Source organism: Festucalex cinctus, chromosome 8 (assembly GCF_051991245.1).
Source record: "Festucalex cinctus isolate MCC-2025b chromosome 8, RoL_Fcin_1.0, whole genome shotgun sequence".
Taxonomy (NCBI): Eukaryota; Metazoa; Chordata; class Actinopteri; order Syngnathiformes; family Syngnathidae; genus Festucalex; species Festucalex cinctus.
This window is the reverse complement of record NC_135418.1, coordinates 15,446,896-15,459,979: the sequence shown is the minus strand read 5'-3', so window position 1 is coordinate 15,459,979 and position 13,084 is coordinate 15,446,896. Positions and strand designations below refer to the sequence as shown.

The 13,084-nt window shown below is 38.8% G+C and overlaps 2 protein-coding genes across 2 annotated transcripts in view; both read left to right on the top strand.

Moving 5' to 3' along the window:
• The window catches only part of LOC144023331 (arf-GAP with coiled-coil, ANK repeat and PH domain-containing protein 3-like), a 57,808-nt gene extending 50,540 nt beyond the window's left edge, over positions 1 to 7,268 (top strand). The window contains exons 24-25 of the mRNA XM_077528635.1: positions 972 to 1,033; positions 6,329 to 7,268. Coding sequence (XP_077384761.1) covers positions 972 to 1,033; positions 6,329 to 6,438 — 172 coding nt within the window. The 3' untranslated portion in view covers positions 6,439 to 7,268. The remainder of the gene's footprint in view (positions 1 to 971; positions 1,034 to 6,328) is intronic.
• Positions 7,269 to 7,628: 360 nt separating this feature from the next.
• On the top strand, positions 7,629 to 12,903 carry ube2j2 (ubiquitin-conjugating enzyme E2, J2 (UBC6 homolog, yeast)). Its single transcript, XM_077528629.1, has 7 exons — positions 7,629 to 7,793; positions 8,731 to 8,861; positions 10,488 to 10,528; positions 10,960 to 11,062; positions 11,146 to 11,284; positions 11,373 to 11,453; positions 11,554 to 12,903. The coding sequence occupies exons 2-7, from the start codon at positions 8,731 to 8,733 to the stop codon at positions 11,842 to 11,844; spliced, it is 786 nt and encodes a 261-aa protein (XP_077384755.1). The 5' UTR covers positions 7,629 to 7,793; the 3' UTR covers positions 11,845 to 12,903.
• Positions 12,904 to 13,084: the final 181 nt, after the last annotated feature.

Here is a 13,084-nt window from a genome sequence, read left to right as displayed (position 1 = left end):
AAGTATTTTAAGTAAAATACAAAATAATAGGAAAATAAACAATTATTTTACTTATTTTTTTTTAATAATTCTAAATTTATTTGATTAAATCGTGGTTAATTTACAGTTACATTTAATGTAAATAATAAAAAAACAATGAATGAGAATTATTTTATTATTAAAATAAATTAAGTATAATACAAAATAATAGGAAAATAAACACTTGTTTTATTACACCAGTTTAAGTATATATATTATAAACACAATACTTTATACTTTATTAGGTACACCTGCAAAATCTAATTAAAATATTAGTTTAAAAAAAAAATCATTTACAATTTTATTTTAAATTGCTGATTACTGGTAATTATTTATAAATTGATACACTGAATAATATTTTTTTTTTTAAATCGCAATTTATTATGCTATTATTAAAATAAACAATTTTACAAAATGAACTGAAAAGTGCGTAACATTATTATTATTATTATTATTATTGTTATTATTATTATTGTTATTATTATCATCATTATTAGTTGTTTTTTTTTTTTTTACATAAATGGTAATAAATTCATTTGGTACAGCTTTTTAATGTCATGAAATCCATTGCAGGAGCTATAGAAAAATATCTTTAGAAAAAATGTTAGAAAAAATGTTATTGACACAATCATAGAAGTATTGCTTCAGTGTGTCTGTTATTGTAGATTCCAGATTGGCAAAATATTAATTGAAATACTGGTATGACACATTGCGGTTCTCCACCACCACCACCAGTAGGGTAGTTTGATACCTTTTTTGTTTTTTAATTCGAGTATTCACTGATACAGAGAGCCGATACCTCTCGTACAAAAAAATTCTGATAACGTGGGTGTCAAACTGCTGCAGTATAGCGCCAACTATTGCTGAGGAGGACTTACGGATATGACAAGAAAAAGAAGCAAAAGCCCCTTCATCATCTCATTAATCCGTCTTTGTCCTGTCTGTCGTTTCAGCCTGCGTTTGGCGCGGATGAACGAGGAGATGCGAGAGGCAGAAGCCCCCCTGGGACAACCAGGTCAATACCCCAGCACCAGCCCCACTGAGCAGCAGTACAGGAAGTGCATCCAAGAGTTCATCTGCCTCACCATAGAGGAGTTCTAGCGCCTCTAGCAGTAGCATCCTCTCGACACTGATGTCAGCTAGATCAAGGCTTATGCGCAACGCAAACCCCCTGATGGACCTTTTCTAACTCTTACTGACTAAACTGCCCCCATGCACCTCTTGATTTTTCCTGCTCCGATTCTGCTCACCATTCCGCACTCGCCACATCACATCAAGTCAAACGACATCTGCTTGTTGGTGTTGTGCTAACATCCTCTCACGCTGTGGTTTCAACCTCTCACGGGAGGCCTGTCGCTACATTAACCCGGACCAAACCAACTCTCATCAGCCTGAGGTGTAAATAGTCTCATTTAGAAGTGCTTCACAGTTATGAGTTGAGGTGGCATGAGGCGAACAACATTCACAAATTTACAGTGCGTGTGAAGCGGAGGTCAGGGAGGGATGTAAAAGTCAAACTGTGACAAAAACGTGTTTTTCAGGCAGAGTGACAGTTGAACAATATATTATTTCTGTCAAAAAAAAAAAGAAACACTCGTTAAAATGAAGTATGGGCTTGATATTTTTATGTTAACCAGTCCCTCGCAATTTTATTTTGTTAGTTAAATGTGCCGTCTCTTCTTGTTGCTGTCTTTACGGGCCGTCCATTTCTGAGCCTTCAGCCCAAACAGTTGCACTTCTTAATACCACCACTACCACATTTTCAATTATAGAAACCATCAAATGGAATAGAATGGCACGTACGCCATCTGGAACAAGTCAATATTTATCAAATAATATGACAAAAACATATAAATAAAATACATCATACTCACAAGAGACGATTTTTTGAAAATGTATTCATGTGTGCAGGATGCTACAGATTTATTTTGCTAGTTGCTTACTCTGACCAACCAATCAGAGGGCAGAAAAATATAAGGTGCTTTTGAAATCTGATTGGGTGGAAAAATAGTCCCATTGCTACTATAATTTAATTTACGTTGGCCAGCACGATTGATTCTGAAGCATCCGGTAAAATTAGATTGACAATAGAGGCCAGTAGAGAAGATCCTTATGGCCATGACGGCCTACCACTGGTGGTAGTTGTAAATACATTTTTAAAAAATACATAATGGCACAAGCCTAATGAAACAATGATGGCTATTACCAGCTCCGGGGGCAGGAAAAACTGTAGGCAGTGTTAATGGAACATTTACATCAAAATTATATAATTGCCTATAGATGCCACAAGATGGCGGCAGAGCGCCTTTTTATATTCGACAAGGCTGAATAAAGCTCCTCCCTGTACTTCAACATAGTTCCCAAAATGGTGCCAAAGCACTATTTTTCAATTAGACATGACTTTGACTTCAACACAAAAATAGTGAACCGCTGAAATAACAGTCTTACTTTGACTGTAATTTGTTTGCCTTATTACTAGCAAAAGAAAAGCCGTTACTGAGAGATGGTTGACAAGAATAGTCAATGCTTCATTTTTTTGAGTGCTGATACTGTGCACTTTTCCCACCTTCAGTATTATAATTTTATTATGTATTAGTTTGTTTTCAGTACGCTTTTTTGTGTGTATGTGTCTTTCTGTCTGTCTATTTTATTTGTCTTCCCAGAGGAGCCGTGCAATGCATTTACTGATGCAGTTTATTCTATTCTGTCAATGTTTGTCATTTAAGTCTTAAAATATTGCTTGTAAACGAAAGTGTTTTGACGCTATCTGGACAATAGCAGTCGTGGAACCCCTTTTCTTCACGTTTGCGAATATGGAAAGGCCTTACGTTACGTTTGAATACAATAATCAGCATTCAGCACTGAAAGAGATTTTCTGCGTTTATGGAAAGAAATGTATTTAGTTTAGTTTTGTTCATTGTTGTCGACGAGGAGGTGATGAAACATAAAACGTGAGCTCAGTGGTTGGAAGTGTACTACAAGATAAAAAACAATTACACTTCCATTGGAAACTCACTGCCGTTTACTGCTCAAAGATGACTTTGTGGCTATATAACCACGCCTGCATTTACTGTACTTGTAAATACTCCTCCGTGTTACAATAACTGTATCGGTAAGATTATGGAGCACATTTTTCTGACATGTTTACACACTTTGTAGGCGACAATGCCTATTAGCTGACAGCGTTCTGTGCATGCTTTGCGGGCGAGTCAACATGATCGGCGCTCCTAGCATGCTCTGATATTTTTTCTACGGTTTGGATCACATTGTGCAGTGCAGTCCTGTGGAATACGCATGTACCAACATGACCTCTGATGTCACAGCCAACATCCTTTCCACAAGCAGTAATTCCATATTTTTGTGCTTTTAATTTCCTCTGCCAAAGACTTTTGAAGGGAAAGTGTCTGACCTTGTATTATAGCACAGTTTGTTTGTTTTTTCTCTTCAAATTGAACCAGAGTAGATGCAGCCTTGTCTTACTATGCTTTGTGAAGTGACAAAGTGGTAGAAACACTGTTGTGGTATGCTCACGTGATCCAAAACAGAACTGAGATTCTCACTTGGCAATAGTTACAGACTGCAAGTAGTACAAGTGTAGGTGGGTGCCACCGGCGCCCTTTTGCGCAAGTGTTCATTGTCGTGTCCATTGTGTGTGTTGACATAGGAGTGTTTAAAAAAAATAAAAACAAAAAAAAAGTTGCTGTAAATAGTACGCTCGTGTTGTTCAAATTCCATGCTTGCCTCTCAGCGATCAGTTTCATGTTTTTATTCTCGTTCAAAAACCACCTACCAGTCGGACATCTTGGAAACTATTATTCCATGTCTTTCGACACACACTGAGGCCAACAACAACAAAAAAAGAATACAATAAAAATGAGAAACTCTTCGTCAACTAACAAGGCTTGTACTTGCTTTCATTTCTGTTGCCTTCTTGCATTCTCTCAGCATTGTAGCAAAATTTATAATTGCTCCAAAAGTCATCACTTTATTAATATTTGATGTCAGTGATTTGTTGTATTTTGGGAGAAGCGCTATTTTTAAAAGCTGCTCTAGCATGTCCAAACTTTCCTCGAAACACTGGGCTTATTCAAAGCATTAAAACAGGCTCGGAAAAGTGAGCCGTACTTTTTTAAATGCTGCTTTTTGAAAATTAAAATTCAACATTAATGCTCTGTATCAAGTGGTTCGGGGGGGTTTTAGGCCTGCAGCAGTACCGTGTGCCTTGAATAATTCAGTGTCTTCACTTGTAAAACATTCATGTGACCTCACAAGCATTTTTTTTTTATTTTTTTTACACCAACTATGAAATTTTTACTCCCTTGCCAGGACTGTTTTAAAGCTTCATTTCATATTAAAGGGAAGACAGCGTGGGACGATAGACACTAACTGACATGTCATTGCTTCTCTCACCGCAGGGGTTGCCAAAGGCAGCAGGAAGTTTAAATCCTTACCACGGGATAGAGTGAGTGAAGCATCCTGGGCCGTCGCTTTCATCCTGTAGGGGGACACTTTGGTTCTTTCCTGCTCTGATTCGGGTGTGTTTTTGGAGGGGCCTTTGGCTTGGCTCTTTGCAAACTATCTGCATCAAATAATTGATAGTGGGTGTCTTTATATCAACACAGGACACAATGTTTGGTACACCTACACACTCTATTTGGACCCAACATAAGAGTTGCATTTCAAAAGTATAAAAAAAACAAAAAACAATAGCCGCCAGAGAAAAGTTAATTGATTCAGAGTCAGAGCAAAGTAGGTTAAGTGATTCCCAACCACTGTGCCACAGCACATTAGTTTGCTGATCATCAGATGTACTACAGGAAATGTATCCAGTTTAATTTCATTAGTCTGAAAAATTGAAAGGGATACTTTACTTATTTAGCCATTTTTGGCAGTCAAACATTAATATTTTGCCTATTATAATTTTTATATTTTCATTATTTTTCTTAGTAGCTTTAAAAACACATTTTGCAACTTGCTGTCGACTGAAAATGACATCACAAGTACTCAGGTAACCAATCACAGCTTAGCTTGTGAATGTCACATGACCAAACCTAGAAAACAGGTGAGCTGTGATTGGTTATCTGAGCCTTTGTGATGTCATTTTCAGTTGACAGCAAGTTGCAAAATGTGTTTTTAAACTTACTAATTGTACATGAAAAATAATGAAAGTATCAAAACTAATTATAGACAAAATACTAACTTGTTATTGCTATAATGGGCTAAATAAGTGAAGTATCCCCTTAAGATTTATTTATTTAAGTAATATATCTGAGTCGCACAGGGTTTCTGCAGGTATCAGCAGATCTAATTTAAACATACATATACATCTGCGATTGGCTGGCAACCAGTCCAGGGTGTCCCCCGCCTACTGCCCAAAGCCAGCTGAGATAGGCTCCAGCACCCCCCGCGACCCTTGAGGAATAAGCGGTCAAGAAAATGGATGCATGGATACGTACATACATACTGTAATACTTATATGCATACTGTTTATATATTAGGACTGTCAGTTAATTAAAAATTTTAATCGTAATTAATCACATTATTTCCATAGTTAACTCACGATTAATCGCACGATATTCTGTTCTAAATTTACAATAAAATAATAGTTTCAAATGTTTCATACTCTTTTTGGCATAAATATGGTTACCAAATACAAATGTAGCTGTATCTTTCAGTTCATTGATTCAGTAATTTTATTGTAAGTAATTTATTAAGTTGTTTAAATTAAAAAGATATACTAACCAGTTAAATTTGAGTCATAGATTTGTGTTGAGGTATTTTTGCCACTAAGTGGCATTAGTGTTTTATGTTGGACACAGTGCATTTTTCTTTTCAAATTCAGAGCAATTGTATTGTATACAGCAATTGTATTTCAATTCTTAATGCCCCTGGACACTGTACTGAATGCTTTCTAATGCCATTTAAGGCCTTAATTTTAGCAAAATGCTATGCTTTTTAATGACCCACGGAAACCCTGTTACAAGCAGAGCAATTAATTGCTCTTCCACTAGATGGCAGCAGGTCAGTAAACCTGATAGGCATGTTACGTTCATGCACCAGAATATATTTGTGTGACATTGAGACAAATCATGAGATTTTCCTCATGTAAAATATGTGCTTTGGCTCACTAAATGTTGGGAAACACTCGTGTAGGTAACGAACAGGATGCTCCTCACTCTCTTCCTATGCATTCCTATATTTTCTCTTCAAAACAAATCACATGCGGTTGGGCTTTCAGTGTGTCATGGAGCAATCGTAACATTTTCATCCACTTTGGGTAGCCAGCTGTAATGCCGGAAATGCCTTTCAGGTGACATCTCCCGTGGGGAAGTCTTTCGTGAGTTTTCTCTCCTCGCGTCTCTCCAGCCCGAGAAGCTGAGGAGGAGAAGTCTGCAGTTCCGCCGCTGCGAGAAACCTTAAGTCAACCTTTCAGCGTCTCATCATCATCATCATCATCATCATCACCTTACAGTTTGGAAGCCAATGCTTATTTCAGCTGAATGGAGATCAAAACTTCACTTTTGTACATTGATTAGAAGTATCCAAAATCCAAATGCCTGACATTAATTTATTTTACATGCAATCAAAATGGACGTCGAAGCTGTTTTTTTTTTTTTTCGGAATAACAATTCAGCAAACACTTCTTTTTTTTTTTTTTTTTAATTGTGGTAAGATACCATATTTCCTCAAATAGTAAGAAGCCCAATTTTAACATAACAGTATTAATGGTTACTTGAGGAAATGGCGAGTATTGCAGCATTAGCATTCAAATGTCGGTCAAACCTTTCCAAGGAAGTCACATATTTGTTACCATAATAAATAAAGCATTCAATAAAACACCACACCCTCAGACTTGAAGCCAGGTTTTCTGATAACGTTTGTCCTCTGAATGGCTTGCACTCCCATTATTGATAAACAAAATGTCACGTGGCTCCAGCACCCACTTGAACTACTGCCACACAACTGTGGACAACTATTCAGGCCAGCTACAGAGTATTGATATTTTGCATGGCTTGTTGAAAGCCATCCTAGAATTTTTCACATCTTGACTCATTTTCACATTGCCATATTTCTTTCTTAACATTTGTCAAGCTTGTCAGCAATGAGCAGTAAGATGCATGGGATCAGCCACCCAAATCTAGCTGAGACAAATTATGTATTTGGTTGGTGATACCATGTTATGTTTTGTATAATTTTGTAAATTGCGTATGTAATAATAAAGGTTATGAAAAAATTGGTTCATTATTTAAGGATTTTTGTGTCAAGTCTCTTTTACTTTATACAATCTTTATGTAGTAAGCAAAAAGCTACTTCCCTTCAGCTCTTTAATCTACAGTATATTATCCCTTTGTACAAAAAAACCCCCCGTCATATTCCCGCCTCACTCTTAAAGGTTCACACTCTATCACAGAAAGGCTGGACAGCGATTCATTAGACCCTAAACCTTTGAACTAGGTGGCAGATGTGCTAACTACTGTTTCAGCTTTGCTGCCTTCATATCATTGACATAATTTAATAGTTTTATCTTCATTATTCGATACTGTACTGTAACACCGCCATAACAGATGGTGGCGCTCAAGAGCTTCCCGAGCATTTCTACATACAACTTGGAGGCACGTGAAGAATAAACCCGGAAGTGAATTTTTCTGTTCCTCCCGTTAAGCTATCGCTTCGTTGGTGTCTTCGTCCTATCGGTTTTGGGTCTGACCGCTGGAACTGCAACCCTAATTCGTATCCAGACCCGATTCTCCATTTTTACTGGGGTCTCTGGAAAGGTATGTCCGATATAATAAGTTAGGAAATTCTGCACATGTGGACATCCAACTTTGTTATGTAGCGCCGCGGCTGCTAGCATTAGCCACCTAAACGGCCTATGTTAGCCTTTGGTGGCTAGTAAGAGTTTACACATCAGAGTCGGTTTGAGCTGCAGCCGTTAGGGTCGTCTAAATCGCTATGTTGTAATAATAGTTAGGTAACTCCACATGGTTAAGACAGCGTTGATTAAGCCGATTAAAGCAGACTGGGTGTTTGCTAAGTATTTTTGTTCAAAATGCATCAACTCTTAAATGACAGGCGACGTCAGCCCAACGAGCCTCGCATGACGCAAGAACAGTTTACGCCAGTTAATTTCGTTTTGAAAAACAATTCTTGTAGCTATCCAGAGCATCAAAATGTAAACGTTTTCTGTATGATCAAAAGCATTACACTGTAAGCTGGTATCTACATGGCAGGATGAAGTGGTGACAAATTCAATACAGTAAATTGTTAGCGTCTAATAACGATACATGTGTGTATTTATTTAGTTCATATACGCTTTGTTAGTCAATCTGTAGATAATATGTAATACAGATCTTTGCTGGTTTTGTGTTGTCATTGTTCCCAGCTGCTTTTGGGTAATGCAGCTATGTGCTTTTATCTCATATAACAGGCAGGGACTGGGTGTAACTTTTGTTTCTGGTTGGGAGTGGGTGCATCCTGCACTGCTAGAACTAACAACATGTCTGTGAAGAGTGATTTGCTAGTTTACAAAAATAGTCCGTGTGGCCATTTGGTTAAGATTCCGACCACTCGAGCCACTATTTTTTCGAAATGGCAAAGTTTAATTGCCGCTAATAAAGATACAACATGAGCAGAATCCTTTTCACATTGTGCTCCTTTTCCTTGCAATCTGTTACCTTCCCTCTCTGTTTGCACGTCCTTTTATCTCAACAGATGAACAACAATGGGAACAAGAGAGCTCCAACCACAGCCACTCAGCGACTTAAGCAGGATTACCTCAGGATAAAGAAAGACCCTGTGCCTTACATCTGTGCTGAGCCTCTGCCCTCCAACATCCTCGAATGGTGCGCTCGCCATCCTTACACCACATGATTAAGTGTCATAAATCTATCCCAATCGATATAGTATTTTTTTTAAGGGATGTTGGTTTCTCCCCATACCAATCACCAATACCTTTAACTAATTCACTCTCAGCCATTTTCACTGAAACAACCCCCTTTGCTCCCAGCTGTTTTATTGGATTTTGACTGATTTTGCAAGGCCCACATAATATTATGGTCTATTGCTATAATAAAAAAAAAAGTGGAACCTACCAAAAGATAGATTAGTTTCTTCAAGAATAATCAAGAAAAAAGTATATTTCTATCTTTTTCTGTTTTGCAACAATTAACTTTACAATATAGCTAAGTTTCATCATTATTAACAAATCTGTTTACATGTTTAAAACATCTTGTTGCAACATGGCCCAGGTTGATCTCTTATACTCTGCTCCCACCTACTGGCCGTTTTTATAATAACTACCATTGCTTCAAGCATTCGCTGCAGCAAAGCCTTCTGTATGCTCTAGCATAAAAAAAAAAAAAAAAAAAACTGATAGTATTTAAAATTGAACATATGTATACATTTTGGGAGCAAATGAGTTAATACTTTTGCTATAAAAAAAAATTCATTTACCACAATGACAAAATATTGTGAGGGAAGACCTTTCTTTTTGAAGCAGATGACGATGATTCGCTGATGTGTCAAACTGCTGTAGCATAGCGCCATGTACTGCTGAGGAGGATATGCTCAATGTCAAATTTTGTTAACCTTAACTTGACTGATATTGGCGACATCCACGAGTATACGAAAGGCTGGTATTGGTACTCACCCATCCCATGAAATGAATAGCAATTTCATGAATTCTCCATTTATTTACAAAACATATAGAACAATAAAATGAATACAAGATCAAAGGCAAACATGGACAAATACCATTCAAAATATGGTCGTACAACCGACTTTTAAGGAATGCAATAAAGTGAAAAGAATTATAATAATAGTAATAACAGCAAAGTGCTTAAAAAAACATTGAAGTATGCTTACCATTTAATTGGTAAATGTGCAAATAAATTAACTGTTTTAGCGGGTGAGTTTTAGGAACACAAGTTTGTCAGTTTGTTGTGACATCAACAGCTTGCGAGAAGATCTTTTAAATGGAACTACGTATTTATTAAAATGCTGATATATGTGCTACGTTTTGGGCTGTTCTCCTCACTTTGTGGTATTGATTCATTGTTGTTAGTGCTTTGTCACAACCTCACATTCTCTTTATAGGTTCACGTTATGTAGTTGTCTTTGTTGAGTGTAAAAAAATAAAAAAACGTGACCGAGTTACTGTCTTAAGACAGACTTGAAGTCCATTTTCACAGCTGAAAGGTGACAAAAATAAAAGAAAAGTTTATACTCCTAACAACCAACCACTTTTGGCATTGATTGTCTTTGTGGATTTATTGAGGTCATGTTTCAGCAGGAAGGTCACGCTAATGTTTCTAAATACAGTCATTTCAGTTTGCTTCATGTCAAGACTTGCAACAAGTTTTAGTCGTTGATGACACTCGTTACCAGTGACACAACCGCATCACAACGTCTCCTTGTTGTCTTTGTTTGAAAGTAGTAACATTTATGCAACATTTGTCTTGTCTCCGCAGGCACTATGTGGTGAGAGGTCCAGAGAAAACTCCTTATGAAGGTAAAAAAAACAACTTCTGAACAATCTGTCAAGTTGATTCGTGTTCGCATGATTGATGTACTATAGTAGGCGTTTAAAAATGGCACGCATGTGTCATACCTAACACCGGTATTTGTTTCCTGGCGCCACATGACCTTAACCCACAGGAGGTTGAGATTTGTCAATTGGTATGACTATTCTATCTCATAAATGATAAGATGAGACTCTTCCAGTGTGCTCTTTGGCAATGTTTTCAAACGTCACAGTTGCAGTTAAAGTGGCGCAGATGCTTCAGTGCTTTGTAACCTTTTCACCCCAACATAAACTTTTTGCACACATTTGCATTTTTTTTTCTTATATATGGTCATGCAACGAGTCTTTAATTCATCTACCTGTCTAAATCAAGTAGAGTTGAGTAATAATGAATATTTTCCCGCTGGTTTTCTTTATAGGAGGTTACTATCACGGAAAGCTCATATTTCCTCGGGAATTCCCTTTTAAGCCACCAAGTATCTACATGATAACCCCCAACGGCAGATTTAAATGTAATACCAGGTAAGAGGATCCTTTCCTTTTTTTTTTTTTTTTACTGAGTGGTGTCACGTTGCCGTGCCGTAACGCTCCGTGTGGCTCCACAGGCTGTGTTTGTCCATCACAGACTTCCACCCGGACACGTGGAACCCGGCCTGGTCCGTCTCCACCATCCTCACGGGTCTGCTCAGCTTCATGGTGGAGAAAGGACCCACCCTGGGCAGCATCGAGACCTCAGAACACACGGTGAGCTCAAAGTGTGCATCAAGTACTGGGCCACCTTATACACCGGCGGCTGGAATATTAAAGTGTCATCGCTGTGCTTGTTTTTCAGAAAAGACAACTCTCTGCCCAAAGTCTCGCCTTCAACCTGAAGGACAAAGTCTTCTGTGAATTGTTCCCTGATGTTGTGGAGGTGAGCCATCCTAAAATCTCAGATTTTATAGTAGGGATGACTGATTTTCAAAAAGAATTCAATTTGTTCTGAATCACCTTTTGTGTTTTGACACCACCAGGAGATGAAGCAAAAACAGAAACTCCAAGAAGAGCTCAGCGCCCGCACTCAGCCCCTCCCCTTACCCGATGTGGTGCCCGACGGCGACCCCCAGCAAGCCCATTACGGCCTCCCCGCCCTCAACGGGGGCCCCATCCCACTCGGGGGCGCCAACCCCGCCCAGGGCCTGCAGCAAGCCAATCGCAACCACGGACTTCTAGGCGGCGCTCTCGCCAACCTGTTTGTCATCGTGGGCTTCGCCGCGTTCGCCTACACGGTCAAGTACGTGCTGAGGAGCATAGCGCAGGATTGAGAGCTGGACAAATGTCATAGGTGGACGGGGATGTTGTGTCCCGAGACCACTGTGGACTCTGGAGGGCAGAAAGCAGCCCACGAAGGAAGGACTGGGGGAAAACAAACGTGGCTCATGGGTTGTGGAGGAGCAAAGTCTTTTGACGCCGCTGGTCACAAGTTTACGATGGCGTATTGGGGTCACGTATAAACATATGTATTTTTTAGAGTGCAGGGGCAATATTCCAAGGGAAAAAGGTTTTTTTTCTTGCAAATTTGACACTTTCTAAAGTTGCATATTTGTGTCTTTATAAAGTGGCAAATTTGTGAGTTTTTTTTTCTCGGAATATTACCCCCGCCCTCTAAAAAATTTTTTATATGTGGCCGTAATACGCCGTTGTACAAGTTGCTGTTGTCCTCCTTTTCTATTGACAAACACACTTCCTCCTGTTTTTGTCAGCAAAATGTTGACGTAGAGAGCAAGCGGGAGATCGTGGTGACCTACTAAGGCACATCAGCAACCAGATGTCGACCTCCAATCAGTGTTCCCAAGCAGTTCCCAAGTTTTTTTTGTTTGTTTGTTTGTTTTTTACTCTGACTGATGATACCCCCCTTTTCTAAAGGTGGAATTTTCTGAAGCACAAATGGAAAGTCTTCATAGGAAGACGTATAAAGCATAAGTATGCCCCAAAACAACAATCGAGCAATGCAAGCAAGAAACCGGAGCGAACACACCAGCTCCCTCCAGTCAACCCATGAGCCCAAACCAGTTGCGAGTTCGGGACCAGTGCAGTTTGGGATTCGTTTAGATGACCACTCGAGCGTCGCTCTCGACACACGTGTGCGCGTAGGAGACGTGTGACTTGGAGAATAAATCAACATTTTGTTCTGTATAGTTTCTTTCTGATCAATTTTGTCGTTTTAATTTATAGACAAAGCCTTAGTGTGTAGTCGGATGACACAAATAGTGTCCATGCGACTGCGTATCATTGTACTGTTGTGCGTTGCGTTTATTAGTGAATCTAGTGGACTTGTTTTTCTCAGCATCAACACTTTGGAAATAAACAAATTATAAAAAGGACTGCTGTTGTTTTGATTGTACCTGAAAACGGTCCTGCTTTTCAAATAAATGAGCCTGCCCGGCGGGGGCGTTTTCAAAATCCAACCAGTGTGGACAAATTGCTCTCAAAGCTTCCAGCTCACGTGAACTGTTTTATTCGGCACGCCTAGATCAAGCAATGAGGCAATCCTTCGATGACGCT